Here is a 20,692-nt window from a genome sequence, read left to right on the forward strand (position 1 = left end):
CAAATTTGCTATTTGACCGGCACCGGCTAAATAGCAAATTTGCTATTTAGCCGGCACTTAATAAAACTGTCCATTGATGTGATTAGTAGAGAATAAAAAAAGTTTAATAATAATTTTAAATCATTTTATCACAATATCAAGCATTAAAAATACAGTAAAATAAAATATAAAAGATTTTCATAAATAAATAATTTATAACTTTATAATATTAATTAAAAGCATGAAAACACATTTGTAAATACATTTATAAATATATTTTTTCTAAAATATTTATAACAAAATGTTGATTTTCAAATTTAAATCTGTGTAAAATCTATGGTTTAAATATTCTGCCAGTGATAAAAATAGTGTTATGCAAAACTACATCATAAAACAGACAATATTAATAGTTGTTTGCTATGAATTTCAAATGGACACATGATTTAACATTTGCAATTGTTACAAAACCAATTCTTTGCCTTTGGAAGTTGTTTAGTCTAGCACAAGATAAATGTTGCCACTCAAAACAGGAACTACACATTACACTGGCTTCCTTTGAATCTACATCTTGTGTGCATATGTTACATATGTAGATAGGGTTCTTTTTCTCCTCTTTATATACGCTCTAAACAGCCAGAGGTGTAGCTAGGCCAAAATTATGTGTACTCAAAGCCGGGGTTAAGTCATATGACGAGGGGTCTTGGGGCCCTTCAAGGCCCCTGGAAGCTCTGGTGTTAATAGTGAAAAATTCTGCATTCTCGCAATTTCCTGGAACTTAACATGACCTCAAAAAAATCATATAATAATTTGAAGAAAAAAATAATTAGAGATAAACAAACTTCTAATGTGAATTGGGTTGAGCTAGATTGGATAATAAGCAACTTACATGCTATTTTTCAAAATGAGAAAATACATTGATAAATACATTTACATTTCTCTTTATTTTAGTCTTTTTTTCACCTTTTCATTCTCAAATATAATTCAAAAAATCAAGGAACATTTCCTTCTTATACTGAAAAAAAATGTGTCTGATGAAATTTTTATTTTTTCACGGTTTTTGTTTAAAAGACCAAGCCAGATAATCGCTTGATTATACATGTAATTGTATTTCTCAAGTCTTCTCATGGTACAAAAAGACCATTCTGCGATTGCATCGACAACACAATCACATTGCTGGTTCCGTAAATGAAAAGAGTATATTATCATATTTGTACTTTACTTTTTAATTTATCCTATATTACTTCACTTCTATTCATAATGATTCACCATATTTTTACTTTTGTCAAATTTTCGATGTGTAGACAGTTTTTTTAAATTTTTTTAGATAAGAAATTTAAGTGTTTATATGAGCAACAGTAACAACAGTTTTTAAATAGAAAATTTTGATATTTAATTACTATTCTTAAATTTTAATACCAGTTAGATATAATTTAATCAGAGCCGGCTAAATAGCAAATTTGCTATTTTGCCGGTGCCGGTCAAATAGCAAATTTACTATTTTGCCGGTGCCGGTCAAATAGCCACTGCCTTAATTTTTATGTAATCAGTTGATATATTGTGGTGTCCACACTTGAATGAATTTAGCTTCTTTGTTATTCATAGCATCCCAAAATAATTTATAGATTCGTGTACAACACAGCTTGACCTCCAAAACTGTTGAAAAACACGTCCCTCCTAAAGTAACAAGTATGTTGTCAATCAAGAAATCAAGCATCTTGATAATGTCAGTTTCAGCGAATTTGTTGTTTAAATCAGAGATAAGGTAGAACTAAATACAGAATTTTGGGCTTAAAACACACAGAACCTTGCTCGAAAAGGGAGAGTTAATGTAAATGACAACAGCAGAAAGCCACGAATGGGGACATGTTTATGTATGTGGGACTACCTAGTGCTCATTTGTTCTTATTTCATCACAAAGACACTCGTATTAGTACAATTTACATATGAAGACAGCATCATTTGAAACTTTGTCCGCAGGGAACAACAACATATTAATCATAAAGAGATGATAAACATTTTTCAGCCTCTTTATCTCTGAAAACGGTCGATCATTCACACAGTTTTTTAACTGATGAATGCGACGTTTTATCAGAGACTCGATTGTTTTGAATCATGACCCATACATACTGCTGACTTTCGCACATGCATAAAAAATGTCACATAGTTAGCGGGATCCCCCTGGACCTGTGACACTGGCGTATCAGTAAAACATAAGAACGAACGATACAAATCAGTTGAAAAAGGCTTAACTTACCAGATGAATACAAATATAAATACATCTAAAAAGAACACAAAGTGGACGTGGCTGGGTACTTGTATATCCCAACAACAAAAAGATACTAAGTAATGAATTGAAAGTACTCGCAGTTACTGACAGCTAGTTCAAAGCCACTAATAACTAATAAACAACTCATTCATCTAAGACCTAATAATCAATCAATACAAATCCAACATCCAATGGACTTAGTATAAAGAAGTCATTAAAAATCAGAGAAAAACATGACCTTTTGCAATGCCTATATATAGGCATCGAGAGATTGTAGATACATGAATGTGTATATGTATATAACAATAATATCTAGTTTTCTTTTAATTTACTTATAACAAAATCAATATTAATACCATTAAAAACAATATTCTATTATCTAATAACAGTACTAGTGTTGGATTTACACAGGCAAATTTCACTCACATCAATTTCACGTGAAATTTAATTCATGTGAACCTCACGTGAAATTCATGTTCAAACGAGCTTATACGTGAAACTCACGTGAAATCAGTGTTTGTCAGTTTATAACGTACTCACCTTGTCAAAATCATTAAGATATGGATTTCGTTACCACAAATAACGTTTATCTTTTACTAGATACAAACATTTGGTTTAAACTTTTGGCTGTTTCTGCAGAACTGTACACATTCCTAAGTATATGACATTGCTGTGTGCAGAGTTTGTTAATTAAAACATAGCTAAATATGTTTTGTGATGGTTTAACATCCTCTCGATAAAACCTTACAACATTTTGGCATTGCACATTGGGTTGCTTTTTTTAGACTGTTTATGAAGTTAATGGGTTGCTTTTTTCAGACTGTTTATGAAGTCAATGGATTGCTTTTTTCAGACTGTTTATGAAGTTAATGGGTTGCTTTTTTAAGACTGTTTATGAAGTTAATGGGTTGCTTTTTTAAGACTGTTTATGAAGTTAATGGGTTGCTTTTTTCAGACTGTTTTTGAAGTCAATGGGTTGCTTTTAAGACTGTTTATGAGGTCAATGGCTTGCTTTTTTAAGACTGTTTATGAAGTTAATGGGTTGCTTTTTTAAGACTGTTTATGAAGTCAATGGCTTGCTTTTTTAAGACTGTTAATGAAGTCTTGACACTAATTATATATAAATCCGTTAGATGTGTACTAATTGATACATTTATAGTATAGACCAACAAGACGTATTTATAAGTTGTCACGGGCTTTGAATACGTCTTCTGTACATGTATCTGTTACTAATTGATCAGTGGTTTTGTGTCTTTTGTCTGTATATACACGTATAGACATGTCAGTTGTGTTTGAGTTTTGTGCCAATCCAGTAAGTCATGCAATGTGCAACTGATTTTGACAATATGTTCTTATGTTGTGCTGTTTCAGGTATGGGGAAGTTCAGCATTCCCTGAAAATTTATCAAAACGAATTCTGATTGTACCTGTCCCAAGTAAGCAGTAGCTTAGTTGTTATTCAGTGATTGTAGCTGAGTTTTGTCTGTCATATCTAAGTCATAACTTAATGATATGAAAGTTGATCGATACGTTATGTCTCACTAATGGTAAGACAGGCATATTTCTGATAAAAATCAAGATACAAAAATGTAGCTACACTAAAAGTATTATACTGTGTTGAAGACACATTGATCGCCTTAGCCTGTTTTCTGCTGTTTTAACACATTCCTAGTTTTAGTTCTCAATTTTATTGTAAATAATTAAGATCAATAATTATTTAAGGGAATTCATCGAAACGTGTCCTTTTTTAAGCCATGTATATATATTTTTATTACGAAGAACCGTGGTAGTCCATGATATCGTGGATCCATCCCAAATGTTCAGCCACCTGAGTATAAATGGAGGGGTAATCACCACAGTCTATATCTCCCCATGAAGATATCCCGGCTAACGTGTACCCATCTGTCCCGAGACATGCCAAAGGACCACCACTGTCTCCCTAAAACGACATAATTCAATTGTTTCTAGGAAATTGATATCCTTACATTATATAAAACAAAAAAACAACAGTTAAAATACAAAAAATTGGATATCCCTCAATGAAATGGTTTTAAATCAGTTTCGTTTCAATGGGAAACAAATAATTAAAAAATAATGTTAAGTATAGACATTATGAGACATGTTCAATCATTAAAAGAAAAATTTATACCACGGCATCTATGGCTGTTTCACAGATGGAAATTCAGTGTAGAATTTTAAAAACAAAAAAGGTATATTTCAAATACATTTTTTAATCGAGACCAAGAAATACAAAATGTACATACAACACTGATGAATTATTAGGCAACTTACTTGACATGCAGTTGTTCCCCATGAAAACACGCATAGATTTCCATAATAAACATAACTACCCCACGTGTTCCTACAGACATCTATTGGTATAACGTTAACATCTCCTTCCTGTAATGTGATAGTCTGGCTTGCTCCTGCCACAAAATGTGTATAAGAAAAGCATTAACAAGTTATTTTCAAATGCATATATAGTAATGTAAATACTTTTTTTATGATCTGTTAGATATTTCAGATTTCAGTTATTAATTTTAAATATATTCATTCATTTTTCAGCTAATAAAAAAGAGGTGTAAAAGAGGGACGAAAGATACCAAAGGGACATTCAAACTCATAAATCTAAAACAAACGCCATGGCTAAAAATGAAAAAGACAAACAAACAACAGCACACATGACACAACATAGAAAACTAAAGAATAAACAACACGAACCCCACCAAAAAACTAGGGGTGATCTCAGGTGCTCCGGAAGGGTAAGCAGATCCAGCTCCACATGTGGCACCCGTCGTGTTGCTTATGTGATAACAAATCCGGTAAACAGTCTAATTCGGTAAGTCACATTCATGAAAGGGAAGGGGATTGTAGTTACGACGTAAGGAACAGCTATCTAGGAAAATCAAGAAACGATAACAATTCCGCAATTTTGTATCATAAATGTCTTCAACATATATCAATAACCATCGCGATATACAATTTGTTTACAATTTTTTATGCATATGACATTGTGAATAAAATTAACTTAACGTAACGTTAGCAGAAAAAGCATTTCGTGTTGCTATCTCTGTAAAAAGGCAAAGCATTTAACTTAACTCTGAATCAATGAGAAATATAAACAAAGGTTTATTTCTTACTTGAAGTTCTTCCCCATCCGATGATCTTACATATCTGTCCATCAAACCCTACACATGAGTTTGGCAGATTAATTGTGCGCACGTATCCATTCAGTACAGCAGGTTGTTCTAGCTCTATTAATGCTAGGTCGTAAGGCAGGTAGAAAAGATGCTCCGGTGCTTGTAAGTTGTAGAACGGATTCTGTAGATATAAAATTAAGAATTGAAATGGGGAATATGTTTAATATGAGACGACAACCCGACCAAAGAGCAGAAAACAACAAACGTCTTCAACACAGCGTGAAAATCTATCACTGAAAGGCGGGTCTCAGCTAAAAATTTGTACTAGTTCAGTTAATGGACGTCAAACTACAGAACATTAAATATACTAGATATAGTTAGTTGTTTATCTAATTTAACGTTTTCATTTATTATATTTCAGCGCAATTATGAATAACTATGTAGTTCTAGTATTGATACTTTAATTGTATGGTCTTTGTTCTGATTGTAAGTATAACTGATACTAAGAATTACTAATTAATTTACTATTTGGATACACTCGTAATATGTATTTGATTTAGTCTTATAATAGATACCATTCCAGTTAAACGTGTAAATACTAAACGCGCGCGTGTTATATGTAACACCACACTAGTATTCGGCAATTGTATGTTGACAAGCAATACCAATACTACTATGTTCGGTGTAAAACCATCAAACCATAGTATGTTACATCATGTGTTATGTTTGTTAAAAAGGGTCGAAAAAATATTTCCTTGAATTTTAGAAATGTAGGAAAGTAACCCCGAAGAACACCTTTCCTGACTCATACCCCAGTTTTTTGGTGCTTCAAATAAACTCATCATAGATACCAGGACTAAATTTTATATATACGCTAGACGCGCGTTTCGTCTACAAAAGACTCATCAGTGACACTCGAATCCAAAAAAGTTAAAAAGGCCAAATAAAGTACCATTCTTTTTTCATTTGCGTTGTCTTGTTGATACATTGATGAACTATTCATTGTACATTACTGATATATTATGTGTACTAACATTATGTATGACTGATACATTAATGGTCTGCTCTGTGTTATCATCCACACCAATCACATGCTCCCCTAGTACCACACGGAAATCACCAGATCTGAATTTGGTGTATGAAGAAATTTGGTAGTTACGTATTTCACAACCTGTGAACTTTTAATTGATAGTAAAATTCTTATCAAAGTTAAATTCTATGTAGGAAATCACACATCACGTATAATGATGAACACCACTTTTAACGTCAACATACGCAGTTTGGTTAAAAAAATCATCAGTAATTGCCACATATATCTTTGAAAAATATCAGATAATTGGATAATCAATAAATGCTTGAATACTTTAAATATATTTTATTTCGTTTGAAATTGTTTTTTTCCTGTTAGCTATTTGTAGTAATTATTTATAGTTTGGAACTAGTATAACTAGTTCTGATACTGGTTCTTCAACAGTATGTTCTATTTATAAAGTTTAACGTTAGGAGCATAAGGCACGAGGAAAGTTTTTGGTGGTTCTACGGGTGGGGTTTAAAGGGGCACTAGCTGTCAAATTCATTGTAACCGATTTGACTCAAATTCTCATATTTGGTTTATAACAATGTAAAACATTTATCCAAACTATCAAAAGTCTAAAATAAACAGTTTACAGAGCTTGGGGTAGATAATATATAGGTTCGTTTCGTGTGTATTTTAGTCCAGACGCCATCTAATTAACTATCGATTTGACCTCAGATGACCATATAAGCGATGTAAACAAAAATAAAGATACGAATAGATTAAACCAACACGTGCAATTGGATTTTTATAGGTCTGTTTGATTTTATTTATAGATTAAAAATAGATGTTTCTCATTGTTTTTAACCATATAAGAATGATTTTATGTGCATCGAATTAGTAATCAAATGATTTACCGTAGTTTCACTTTCATTGTTGACATTCTTTTTCTTTAAATAACCAGTACACGTACAATGCATGCGTTGTCAATCTCTAGCTAGGGGTTAACTTGAAGTTCACATGAATACCGGTTAGAATGATGATGACGTTTTCACTTGCAAGTGAATCAGTCAAAAATTATGTTTAATCGCTTATTTCAACAAAATTAAAGGAAATTGATTGCTAAAATCAAATTATTATTTCATTATTCCAATTTGATTAATGATTGATCTAAAAAAAATCATACTTTATTTTTTTTTATATATCGTAGCTAGTGCCCCTTTAAGGTTCTATATGGGTCATTTAAAAAAAAAATGTAGAATTTTCAGTACACCCATGCTAAAAAATTTTATTTCTGATGAAATTTCAGTTGTAGTGGTTTAAATGCATGAGAGCTTGTCGGATTTGTGATTCAGAACATTAATAATAAACACACCTTACATCTATTTTGATACAGATTAAACTGCATTTAAGTCCGATTTTGGGGGTATTTGTGTGCGTACGTTGTCAGAAAAACACATTTCAAATGAATTTTTTCCGATTTTCTGATTACCTTAATACCTGCAAAAGGGAAGTTTTAAGAATGTTAATTATAATTCTAACGAAAAATCGTAGCTTCTTTATCATTGTTTGTAACAGATTATCTACAAACTAAATTCAATCAGCGTACAGGAGGTTCATGTCTATCCTGTTACCGCTACTTAAATCAGTCGTTAAATTATTTTCCCTATGAATACTGAATCAGTCAGTGTTGATTTCAAAATGCAAAGTTATCTTTACATTTAAAACGCCTCGTTTCTTGAACGACAGTGTAGAAAAAAAATATTTCAAGACATTTAATGAAAAAAAAATAGAGCGTACTTATTTACATGTCTATGCTGTTACCAACCATTTTGATTAATTATACTAACATTATGGTTGTAAAAAGTGTAATAACGTGTTGGAAACCAAATTCACAATAGAAAACCATAATCACTTCACCAAAGGGAGTAGTTATTTCACAACAGCAATCAAAAACTTAGAAATTTGTCTATCCTGTTATGTCTATCCTGTTACTATGGTTGCTATGGTTACAGTAACAGGATAGACAATTATAGACAAAAACGTCGTTAAATTTTTTATCTGAACATGTAGGTGGAAAACGAATGAAACATTTCATTGTTTGAACTCATCTTAAGGTTATAACGTCTTAATCTTCCCAATTAAGCATTTCCAGGTGCAATACTGATATCGGTAACAGGATAGACAAAAAGGTAACAGGATAGACTTTTATATAGTGATATATCAGAAACGTACGTTCCTGTTACCAACGAAATAAAGAGAAAAGTAAATTAACTTATGAGGGATTTACTTGATGTTGGGTTTATTTGAAAGGGTGAAAAAAGGCCGAACAATATAAATTGTTATCTTAGACTTGCATTGCTGGTGGTAATTTTTACAACCTATGAAAACCAATTTTTAGAGCCATTTTTCAGTACAACCTAGAAAATTGGCAAATAATCTATTATTTTACAGAATAAATATATATAGAAGTTTATTTTCTTGAAAACCATCTAATTGGTAACGTAAAACAAGCTTGACATTTTATCTAAACCTTTTCTTAATAACCCAAAATTTCTTTTGAAAATGGTAACAGGATAGACAAAATATTGTACCACCGATCAAAAATGTTTCAAGATATTCTTGTATGACATCATTAAGATTGCATCTTTTAATAGGTTGTTCTTAAAGTACTGTTTGTTTTGATTTGCTTATGTAGAGGGTTGTTTGAATAAGTAACTTTTAATAAATTTTTCAATTTCAAAATTTGACATTTTATCTAAACCTTTTCTTAATAACCCAAAATTTCTTTTGAAAATGGTAACAGGATAGACAAAATATTGTACCACCGATCAAAAAATGTTTCAAGATATTCTTGTATGACATCATTAAGATTGCATCTTTTAATAGGTTGTTCTTAAAGTACTGTTTGTTTTGATTTGCTTATGTAGAGGGTTGTTTGAATAAGTAACTTTTAATAAATTTTTCAATTTCAAAATTCGACATTTTTTGAAAATGACCCATATAATATTTGACATTTAAAGTTATAAGTATCGAAGGTGCTCGCAGTTACGTCGAATTGACGTTTGTCACATTGGTATATTATATACAGTTGCTGCTATTTTTATTGTACATTTAGGCGTTGGAGGTATTAGCCGAGGAAAAGAAACAATGCGAAAAAGGAACAATGTTATATGTCGTGTATTTACATGTTGTTTGAATCGAAGAAATCTGTACAATAAAGATGCACATATTCTTAGCCATAAACCTAGCTTAAGTATTTACTTTGCTCCCTCTGTGCAATGGGCAGCAGTCAGAACCCATTTTTGTCCTATCAGTACACCACCACAGAAATGATAACCATCATGGTACTGAATGGAGGCAATAAAAGGCCACTGATGTGCCTGTGATGTCGATCCACCAATTATCCTAGAGCCTCGATTTGAATTATTTCTGGCATTTTGTCTTGCAGGACGAGGACCATGTGCTGTCACTCCTAAACAAATATACACGTAAATCATTGTTCTACATCAGTGAAGATGTCCTCCTTTTTTACATGATTTAAATTTTAGTTAGTCATCAATCAGATAAAAGAACATGGAACAATGTACAAGCTCATACAGCAATTAAGAATGCAGTTAATACCGATTGAATTGAAAAGTATACAAGTATATTATATTTATTACTTGTTAGTGGCTTTGAACTAGCTGTCCGATAACTGCGAGTACTCTCAGATCTGTTCCTAGTGTCCTTTTTGTTGTTGGGATGTACAAGTACCCGGCCACGTCCACTTGTATTTTTGTCCATCTCATGAGTTAATTAAGCCTTTTTCAGCTGATTTTTATAGTTCGTTCTCGGAGCACCTGAGATCACTTTAGTTTTTGGTGGAGTTCGTATTGTTTATTCTTTAGTTTTCTATGTTGTGTCTTGTGTACTATTGTTTATCTCTTTCATTTTTAGCCATGGTGTTGTCAGTTTATTTTCGATTTATGAGTTTGACTGTCCCTTTGGTATCTTTCGTCCCTCTTTTATACCACTGTCACGCTTAGGGGGAGGGTTTGGATCCCGCTAACATGTTTAACCCCGCCCCATTATGTATGTATGTGCCTGTCCCAAGTCAGGAGCCTGTAATTTAGTGGTTGTCGTTTGTTTATGTGTTACATATTTGTTTTTCGTTAATTTTTTTAAATAAAAAAGGCCGTTAGTTTTCTCATTTGAATTGTTTTACATTGTCATTTCGGGGCCTTTTATAGCTGAATATGCGGTATGGGCTTTGCTCATTGTTGAAGGCCGTACGGTTACCTACAGTTGTTAATTTCTGTGTCATTTTGGTCTCTTGTGTACAGTTGTCTCATTGGCAATCATATGAAATCTTCTTTTTATAAGTATACATACTTGTATATGGTGACCTATAATTTTTACTACCACTTCGTTTTTACTTTGGTGGATAGTTGTCTCATTGGCAATCTTACCAAATGTCCTCTTTTTTATATAAAGAGTTAATACAAAATCATGTTTGTTACTTGTATTCAATGTCACAGCATTGAGTATATATTAAAGAGGGGAAGCATAGGCGGATCCAGGGGGCCCTGGTAGCCCCCCCCCCTTTTGTGGGAAAACTTTGGTTGATTATATAGGGAACCATTGAAGCATGACTGCAGCGGCCCCCCTTAAGGTCAATCAGCGACCCTCCCCCCCCCCACCCCCCCCCCCCCTTAGGAAAAGTTCTGGAATTGCCACTGGGAAGTCAGTATATACTTAAAATACATAAACATCTAACAGATAGGATAATGTCAACGTTGAAGGATCAGGATCAATTTTTGAAAAATTTAACAAGCTCTTGAAAATGAAAGCGTATTAAGTAGATAGTGTTTAACAACAGGGCACCTGTACATAGTTGTTTCGAGTGTTCATTAATGTAGCGAAAGTCGTCATCTTACCGGAAGTCGTACCCAAGTCGTCATCTTACCCTCTGTGACCGTTACTTACCTAGAATAAAAACCACCTAGGCTAGGCTATACATATATCGTCATCTTACCGTATCTATATTTCAACCTGATACACACCTTGAAAAAGATTCATTTTAGGCTAAAGAGCATTATTAAGTCTTCATATTACCGGAAGTCTATATGCCTAAGTGAGGTTCATCAAGGCCAAACAGCACACACGAGTCGGTATCTTATCAAAAGTCTATTTTCATACCTGTCCCTCAACTAGAATACAACTACTTATGCTGAACAAGCTACAAATTCGTCCTCACAACGAAATTTGTATCCCTCCTTACCAAGAGTAAAAATAACCAAGCCTTAACATCATACATAAGTTGTCTCTTATCGGGTCTATATTCCTACATGTTCATTTCCCAGTGTAATAACAACTAAGGCTAACGGCATACGTAATTCATCATCTTACTGGAAGTCTATACAGAGTGTACTCCTACCTGTTCCTTACCCAGAGTCTAAAACAGCATAAGATATTCGTCACCTTTGGAATTCTATATCCCTACCTCGTCCTTACCTAGAGTAAAAATCACCAAGGCTAAACAGCTTACAAAAGTCTTCATCTTAGCGGAATTCAAACAACGGAAGCGATAATCGTAATATACATGAAGGTCTGTCACGTTTATAGTATACTTAGATAACGTCAAGATCAGAACAAGAACAAGGTTATATATTGATTGTCCTTCTATTTATAACAATAACTTGTTGATTTTATTCATGCCAAGAAATTGCCTCCGTTGAAATTCTGCAAACACCCAATATAGCAAATTATATGGATGATTAATTTTGACCATTTGGTATATGGCCGTGTTCTAAGCGACACGTACATGAAGGTCATACATTAATTTTTTCTTGAATGAAATCAAATCTTTAGCTACTAATGACTGCCGTAGGGGGTCGACCGGAATTTTTAGCGAGGATTTCTTGGCATGTAACAGATAGAAAACTCAGGGTCAGAATTCATAGAACAGAAAAGGGGCAGTGGCAAATATTTCATGTATATTTTGAACACCGAGAGAATTACCCCGGCACCCTTTGCCAAAAAAAAAAACCTTTCTTTTTTCTTCCACGTGGTAAAAATCACGTGATGCAGGAATATAGTATCTTGGAGTTCGGCTATTTCTTTCTTTTCGGGAAGGGACTCCAAGCAAACAACATACATGTGTATAACGGCACTGTAGATTTTCGTATTAAATAAAGAAAGTTGCCGGTCCGGTACATGAATAGATTGGTTAGAAAGCAAGGTTTTGATTTTAATTAGATTACCAACTGGTAGAGCTACAACAAATAAAATATTAAAAATACAGAACTTCGAGAAAAACTCAAAACGGGAAGTCTGTAATCAAATATCAAAATCAAAAGCTCAAACACATCAAACCATGGTATAACAACTTTCATATTCCATACATAATTATTTGGGTAACAGTTAACATGACATGTTTATGGGTGTCGGTAATTAACAAATTTGTTGATCATTTCCACGGGACGTTAGTGTGTTGAATATATTTTACAACAGATAAAAAACGAAATGAATTCAAATTACACTAGCAGAGATTAGATGAAGCGTACGAATTAATTTTAATACATAATACAAAGGTTTAATTATAATAAATGCATGATAAATAAAGGCAACAGTAGTATACCGCTGTTTGAAATTAATAAATCGATTGAGAAAAAACAAATCCGGGTTACAAACTAAAACTGAGGAAAACACACCAACTATAAGAGGAGAACTACGACACAACAGAGACACAACACTAAAATGTAACACACACAGAACCCAAATATAATATAACAATGGCCATTTTCCTGAATTGGTACAGGACAATTAAGGGAAAAAATGGTTGAATGAACCTGGTTTTGTGGCTAGCCAAAGCTCCTGCTTGTATAGCAATATAAAATATACCATTAAAATGACAACATTACATGACAGGACTACAGTACAAATAACACACGCAAAATAGCTGTCAAAAGGTAACAGGTTTATAATGTAATGCTCCAGTCGCGCGTTTCGTCCATACAAGACTGACCAGTGACGCTCAAATCAAAAACGTTCGAAAACCAAATCAAGTACAAAGTTAAAGAGCATTGATGACCAAAAATTCCAAAAAGTTGAACCTATAGCTAATAGGGCTAAGGTTTTCTGCACGGGATAAGAACATCCTTATTTTTTAGAATAATTCATACTTTTGCAAACAGATATTTATAAAAACCGACTTTATAATAGATATACATGATAACACCGTCCGAAGTGGTGACTAACTACAGAAAAAATACGAATACATAAAACAATCTAAACCAGCATACAAAAAGTCACAGCCGATTTAGCAGACGAGATAAACTTACACAGTGACATCACATTTGAATTTCTAAGAATTTCACCAAAATAGAATAGGATAGAATTAGGATAGAATTCATTATTAGGTTTGTAATACTAATATAACATTTATTAATAACAATGAAAATCACAATACTAATTAATATAAAATTGTGGTAGTATTTGGATAATAAATTGCTTTATCTAGCTCTGTCGGTGTTTCTTCTAAATCAAACAGATATATCGTATAAATTTAGTTGACCCAAACTAAAATCGAATAAATAAACTGGGTAATTAATTAATATTATCTTTACCATAACATACGAATACAGCAGAAAAAAATAATATTTACAACTACAAACGATAAAACATTTGCCAAAATCTGATGAGATAACACATATAAAATCAAAACTAAATACATGAATTTTGGAAAGAACAATTCCGTGACACGTCTTTTAGTAATGCGAATTCACATTTAGTAAAACAGCCACAATCGGGAATAAGTCACGTTCGGTAATTAAAAGATCAGACGACTTAATGACAAACAACAATCTAACACGTGGTAAAAATGTCCCTAGTTTGTTGAGAAAAAAGACACATCGTATTGATTAACCAATTCGTGATGGTGTCCGTAAAATTTACGGGGTGCAGTTTTTAATCTGTCCTCCACTTAACTTTGTTGGAGCAATTTCTGCGTTAGAAGCAAACTCATCTATATGAAGTCCGTATAGAGTAAACATGCACGAGCATAACGTATCAACTGAGATATGTAAATACCATACGAAGGGGCAGATGGTATGTTACTACTGAGAAATGGGAATTTGTTAATTGGGTAGTTGAAATCGTCCCGTTTATCATAGATTTTCGTGTGAAGTCGTCCATCTGTGTGTAACCATTTGCTTTATCTTTGGTTACATCTTCTGACATCAGACTCGGACTTCTCTTAAACTGAATTTTAATGTGCGTATTGTTATGCGTTTACTTTTCTGCATTGGCTAGAGGTATAGGGGAGGGTTGAGATCTCATAAACATGGTTAACCCCGCCGCAATGTTGCGCCTGTCCCAAGTCAGGAGCCTCTGGCCTTTGTTAGTCTTGTATTATTTTTACTTTTAGTTTCTTGTGTACAATTTGGAGTTTAGTATGGCGTTCATTATCACTGAACTAGTATATACATTTGTTAAGGGGCCAGCTGAAGGACGCCTCCGAGTTCGGGAATTTCTCGCTGCATTGAAGACCTTTTGGTGACCTTCTGCTGTTGTCTGCTCTATGGTGGGGTTGTTGTCTCTTTGACACATTCCACATTTCCATTCTCAATTTTATCAATATTGATGAAAAGATCAAGGTATGAAGCAGTCCTTCTAGGATCAGTAGTATCCTTAATTTCAAGTTTACTGGTATATATGAGATGTAAGTATTGGCTGAAATATGGGTTATTCAATGATAGAGCATCCTCAATATATCGGAAAGTTAGATTAAATAATTTCGCTAGGTGCTTTTTCTTTTTGTCTTTAAGAAGGTTCTGAATAATTTCTGCTTCACACGAGTACAACGTCAAATCAGCCAGTAGAGGTTCACAATTAGTACCCATTGGAATACCAACTGTCTGTTCAAATATAAATCCTCCAAACCCAACAAATATATTGTCTATAAAGCAGACGAACTCATCAGATACTGTTCAGACCTATTTTGTTCATAATTTATAATGTTTACATTTGTAAATATTTGTGTTGACTATGAATTAATTTTATTTGTGCATGATTTGTATCTGTACTTATGTGTATATTTGTTTATGTATTATAAAAATCAAAAGTGAGATTTAAAAACACAATCAATATGTGTCCTATAGGAAAAAAGGTTACACTGTTCAAATAATCTAGTTTTCGCAAATCTAATACTGTAGTCCATACATTCCAAATGTATGATGACACACACTATCTCGAATGAGTCGAACCTTTATTTTTAACGTCCAATTTTGACTCTGGAGGTAAACTTCATACACATATTCACCGTACAATGTCCCATATTTACAAATATATGACCTCGAAAACTTTTCAGCCGATTGATAGTAAGTTATTCCCACGTACTAAATCAAGTATTATCAATGTCAATTGACCCTATTTATAAGACATTGATATTGTATCGTTTATGAATCTAAGGCGTCAGCAAAATCATCCCAGAATATACCTCTATCGTCTTCGTTCTCGGGATATTCTATATACGTATTCTCTTTTAATATGTACATTATTTCTGAGGGGATCTTGTTGACATGCACTCGACCTAATCTAAGCATAATTATCATGTTCTGATCATGCCTTGCGGTAGTTTTTTTCTATCAAAGCAATATTTAATTCATGCATGCATCATTTGGACTTTAGAAAATCCTCAGAAAGTACGCAAACAACTTTTCTACTGTTGTGGATAGATTGGTGATATTTTCAGCTATTCCACATCCTGCAATAAAATCTCTGTGATGTATACACAAGCGGAAATGTTTTTGTTTTTCCAGGTAGTCCACCATCTCATCGTTAGGGAAGTGTCGATCGCTGTCTGCGTATGAAACAAAAGCGTCGAACTGATAATGATCCTCGGTTTCAACACGATGATATCCGTATGTTCCTTTCATGACATAATACCAATATCGAATTTTCAAACGGAAGCGATAGATTAACAATGAACAAATTATAACTATAAGGGATACGATCAAAATCACGCATAGCACTATAAGTCCAACATAGGAGGAACAATCTTTCCGTTATGGTGTACTTTCTACCTTTATGACTGCATTGGTATTTATCAAAAGACATGAAATGTGACCTGTATGTCGTCATTCATTTGTAAAATTCTATAGAATTACATGAACAGTGCAAAGGATTGTTCAACAAATTAATTGTTATATTAGTAGAGAATGACTTTTCCAATAAACTCATTCAAAATGGAGACAGGTATAAGATCATCTAAGGTCTATTAGTTCAAGACCATTGATATGGTCGACTGAGATGTTCCATACTACAAATAAATTATGATGTAAGTACACATATTTGAGGCTGGTAGAATTCCTGAAGAAATCACAAAACAAAACTGAAAGTCTGTTTGATGACATATTTAATGAAACTAAATACGTTTGGTTTTCTAAGATAGAGATTGAATCGTACTTCTGAAATATAAACGAGTTGCCAAGAACATTGTTATCAAGCAATAAAACTTTTAAGATTTGGCAGAGCTCCAAATACATAGGGTGTTATTTCTGACGCGCGGTTTCCTGAAAGGTCTAAATCCTCCAGATTTGTCAAGTTGCACATTGGTCCATTGAATGAATATAGCTGATTATTTCGAAGAATCAATTTTCTTATCAATTTATTTGAGAAATATATAGGGACTATAGCATACCCTATTCTTGCATTTTCAAGAACAACTGTCTTCACATTTGATGGTATTGCTGCAAGAGTGTAATCTGACAAAATATTGTTAGATGACGTTACTGTTTTAACGATTTTTGTTGGTATCTTTTGTTTAAGAGTAATAGATTCTACATGTGGGTCAATAATCGTCTCATCCTGCATTCTGTAGCAAAAACATTGCATAAGTTTAAATGATTGCAAACGGTTACAGTTAACAGAATTGTGTGTTTGTGACATTTGGTGCTTGTTTTGAAAACTTGCATCAAACGTCGTTAGACTATTCAAATTGATCAACGTATGATAGTGAGCATATTCATCGACAACCCATCTGTTGTCCGTCACACTTAAAACTCTCAAGGAACTGGGTAAAAATAATTAAGCTGTTAATTCTGCTTTATCCAAATTATTTCCATCGATGTATAGTTCCAATAGGTTTGTTTCAATTAACGGTTTTATATCACTCGTTAGCAACCAGGAACTTCCACTTCGTTCGCATGCAATATACTGAGCCTTGAATATCTGAATTGCTGTAAACGGAAGATCATAAGTAACGTTGGGAAATCCACATAATCCAAGTCTACGATTATATGATATATCTCAAACTTCTAGATGTGAAAGGTTTTTGAACATCCCCTGCTCTATTTGTAAGACGGCAAAATGTTCTATATTTCTCCATTATTTTCTAGACAAAAGATCTAGAAATCTTATGTTTGGTAAGTGTTGGAACATGTCTTTCTGTATTGTACCCCGTGCAGCAAGACCTGTTACTTTTAAACTCAAGTTATGAAGAATAGAAAATTTGCTTCCAAATGACACATTATTAACACCGTCAATGGTCAACATTTTCAGTGAAAGTAGATCCATAAATACTTCGTCAGGGCAAAAGTAGTTTTTATTTTCATTTGAATTATTAGACATATATAATATTTGTAAGTCACATAAATGCTCAAAAACGCCTGGAAAGTATGTATTACTGTCTAAGGAAAAAACTGATTATTCGACAAACTAAGACTGATCAGTTTTGTAATGTGGCATTTAACCCAGCAAAACTGAAATTCGATAATCTATTAGATGACAGATCTAAAAATTCGAAATTTGCTGGTAGAAGTTCATCGCTTGGTAAACTTGTTAAAACGTTAGAAGTGCATCGGAATTCTAACAAATATCTTGAAAGATCTGTCAATAACGAATCAAGAATTCATTTCGACTACATGATACGATTCATTGGAGCTAAATTATTCAGTAACGATGAACGTCAAATCCTATATTAATTTGGAAGCACGGTTCATCAAATATCTATAAAAAGTATGGCAAATACGACTTAGGTTATATATGTCTTAGGAAGACAAATCGTAATTTCGAAAAGAGACATTTTATGAAAACATTTAATATACATAATAAACTATGGTATAATTGATAATTGAGATCCACAAATGTATAACTACTAGAACGGTGAAACCGTCCTGGACGAAAACGTCCAAAAAACAGTGTCGTCGACACAATGGACTTAATATTATTTTGATTGATGATTTTTTGCTTAAGGTACTAAAAATGATTTAAAACATAGATATTAGTCTTATGACTTGGTACGTATGACCCGCATGTCGTCAATGAAAAACGCATTCATCTCGCGCGAATCAATACGTTTGTTACGGAAAGAATTAATATGAACTTAAAGTGCTTAAAAATCTGACTATGGAAGTTTTGTCAAAGTCAGTTGAGGATATAAATTTATTGGGAAAGAAACATTAATGGTTTTACAGAATGAATATGCTGCAAAATCTAATAATTGTTCAATAAATTCTTAATTCATAAAAGGTGTTTCTAGGATCAAAAATGTATGACTATTCTGAATTATATAATTTTGTCATACTTTCGTACTGTTAAAAATAAAAAATAATAACATATTTTTAGTAGCATAAATCTTAATTGTTGCAAATTGTGGTATGGCATTCTTCGTTCAGCATTGTACAAATTGATCAAAGATATCAGTTTTATGATTGAGTACACAATACATGTGTTTCATCTACAAAATATTCATTGTATGAATGAAATAAATGAAATGAAAACAGTTTTAGCAAATACTGCATAGGCTATATATGCTAATGATTAGAACATATACGTATTAATTTAGATAAATAAAAAAATATATTTCATTGCAACACAAAAATGAATTAATTATATCTCATGGCAGTACAAATGTGCCGATTACCTGGATGATGATACACACAGGGACGAAACATCTACCAGAAGTATATTCGACCCAATATAGATCAAACACTTATTGAAACTTTGTTTGTGATAATTTGGTACGCCCGACGCTCTACTGTTATTTTTTAAACAATAGGAGATATCAAACATGTGAAGAAAAAAAACATGCTAGGTTTGGGCTCTTTGTAGGCACCAATATGAAAAAAAGGAGATATGGTATGATTGCTAATGAGACAACTCTCCACAAGAGACCAAAATGACACAGAAATAAACAACTATAGCTGGCGTTTTCAATTCTAATCCTGATACCTTTGATAACTATTTACACCACTGGGTTGATGCCAATTCTGGTAGACGTTTCTTCCCGAGGGTATCACCAGCCCAGTAGTCAGCACTTCGGTGCTGACATAAATATCAATTATATGGTGATTTTTATAAAGTTCCTGTTTGAAAAAACCTAAATTTTTCGAAAAACTAAGGATTTTCCTATCCCAGGAATAGGTTAATAGTACCTTTGCCGTATTTGGCATTTGGAATTTTGGGTCTTTAATGCTCTTGAAACTAAAATTAAAAATCATACAAGACTAACAAAGGCTAGAGGCTCCTGACTTGGGATAGGCGCAAAATTGCAGGGGGGGGGGGGGCTTTAAACATGTTTTTTGATATCTCAACCCTCCCTCTATACCTCTAGCCAATGTAGAAAAATAAACGCACAACAATAGTCTATGTCTAGGGAAGACAAATTGTAATTTCGAATAGTGACATTTTATATAAACATTTAATATACATAGTAAACTCAGGTATAATTGATAATTGAGATCCACACATGGAAACGGGTAGTAACCTCGTCATATTGAGGAGCGTTTAGTACAGTGATTTTGTCATAGTTTGGCGAAGATTGACATGGTTAATTTATGTTACTTCTCAAAATAATTGCCTCAGTTCTATTCAAACGAGCAAATAAAAAGCAAATAAGATGGTTGAATCTGTATTGGAAGTCAAACGATCTACATTAGAATTGTTTTTTCACGACATTAACGCAGAATAAGAAAGATATCGGAATTGCTATGATTTGGTAAGCGATTGACATGGTTTGGTTAATTGTCTAGAAATAAGTCATGGTTTTGGTCAAGTTTGTCATGGTTTAGAACGAAATTAATATATATGTGTTTCATCTCAATACTGATAATTGGTTTGGTGGCGCTTGTTAACAAAGTTACACAATATATCAACTGCCTCAGAAGAAGAAACCCTTGTTAACCAAATTAGGTGGGTGTAATCAACAAAGCGTAAATTCAACATGTCAGGTTACTTTTCGTAAGTTTCCTATGATATAATTTAAAAGTCACTGCTATTTTAAACTAGCTTTTACAAAAAAAAATACGAA

The 20,692-nt window shown here is 33.0% G+C and overlaps 1 protein-coding gene across 1 annotated transcript; it reads right to left on the reverse strand.

Moving 5' to 3' along the window:
- Positions 1–3,987: 3,987 nt before the first annotated feature.
- Positions 3,988–12,020, reverse strand: LOC139509076 (chymotrypsinogen B-like). The gene is made up of 6 exons (XM_071296067.1): positions 11,896–12,020; positions 9,664–9,874; positions 6,419–6,509; positions 5,385–5,565; positions 4,537–4,670; positions 3,988–4,183 (listed from the first exon to the last, which is right to left on the reverse strand). The coding sequence occupies exons 1-6, from the start codon at positions 11,939–11,941 to the stop codon at positions 4,016–4,018; spliced, it is 831 nt and encodes a 276-aa protein (XP_071152168.1). The 5' UTR covers positions 11,942–12,020; the 3' UTR covers positions 3,988–4,015.
- Positions 12,021–20,692: the final 8,672 nt, after the last annotated feature.

This window comes from Mytilus edulis, unplaced genomic scaffold (assembly GCF_963676685.1).
Source record: "Mytilus edulis unplaced genomic scaffold, xbMytEdul2.2 SCAFFOLD_957, whole genome shotgun sequence".
NCBI lineage: Eukaryota > Metazoa > Mollusca > Bivalvia > Mytilida > Mytilidae > Mytilus > Mytilus edulis.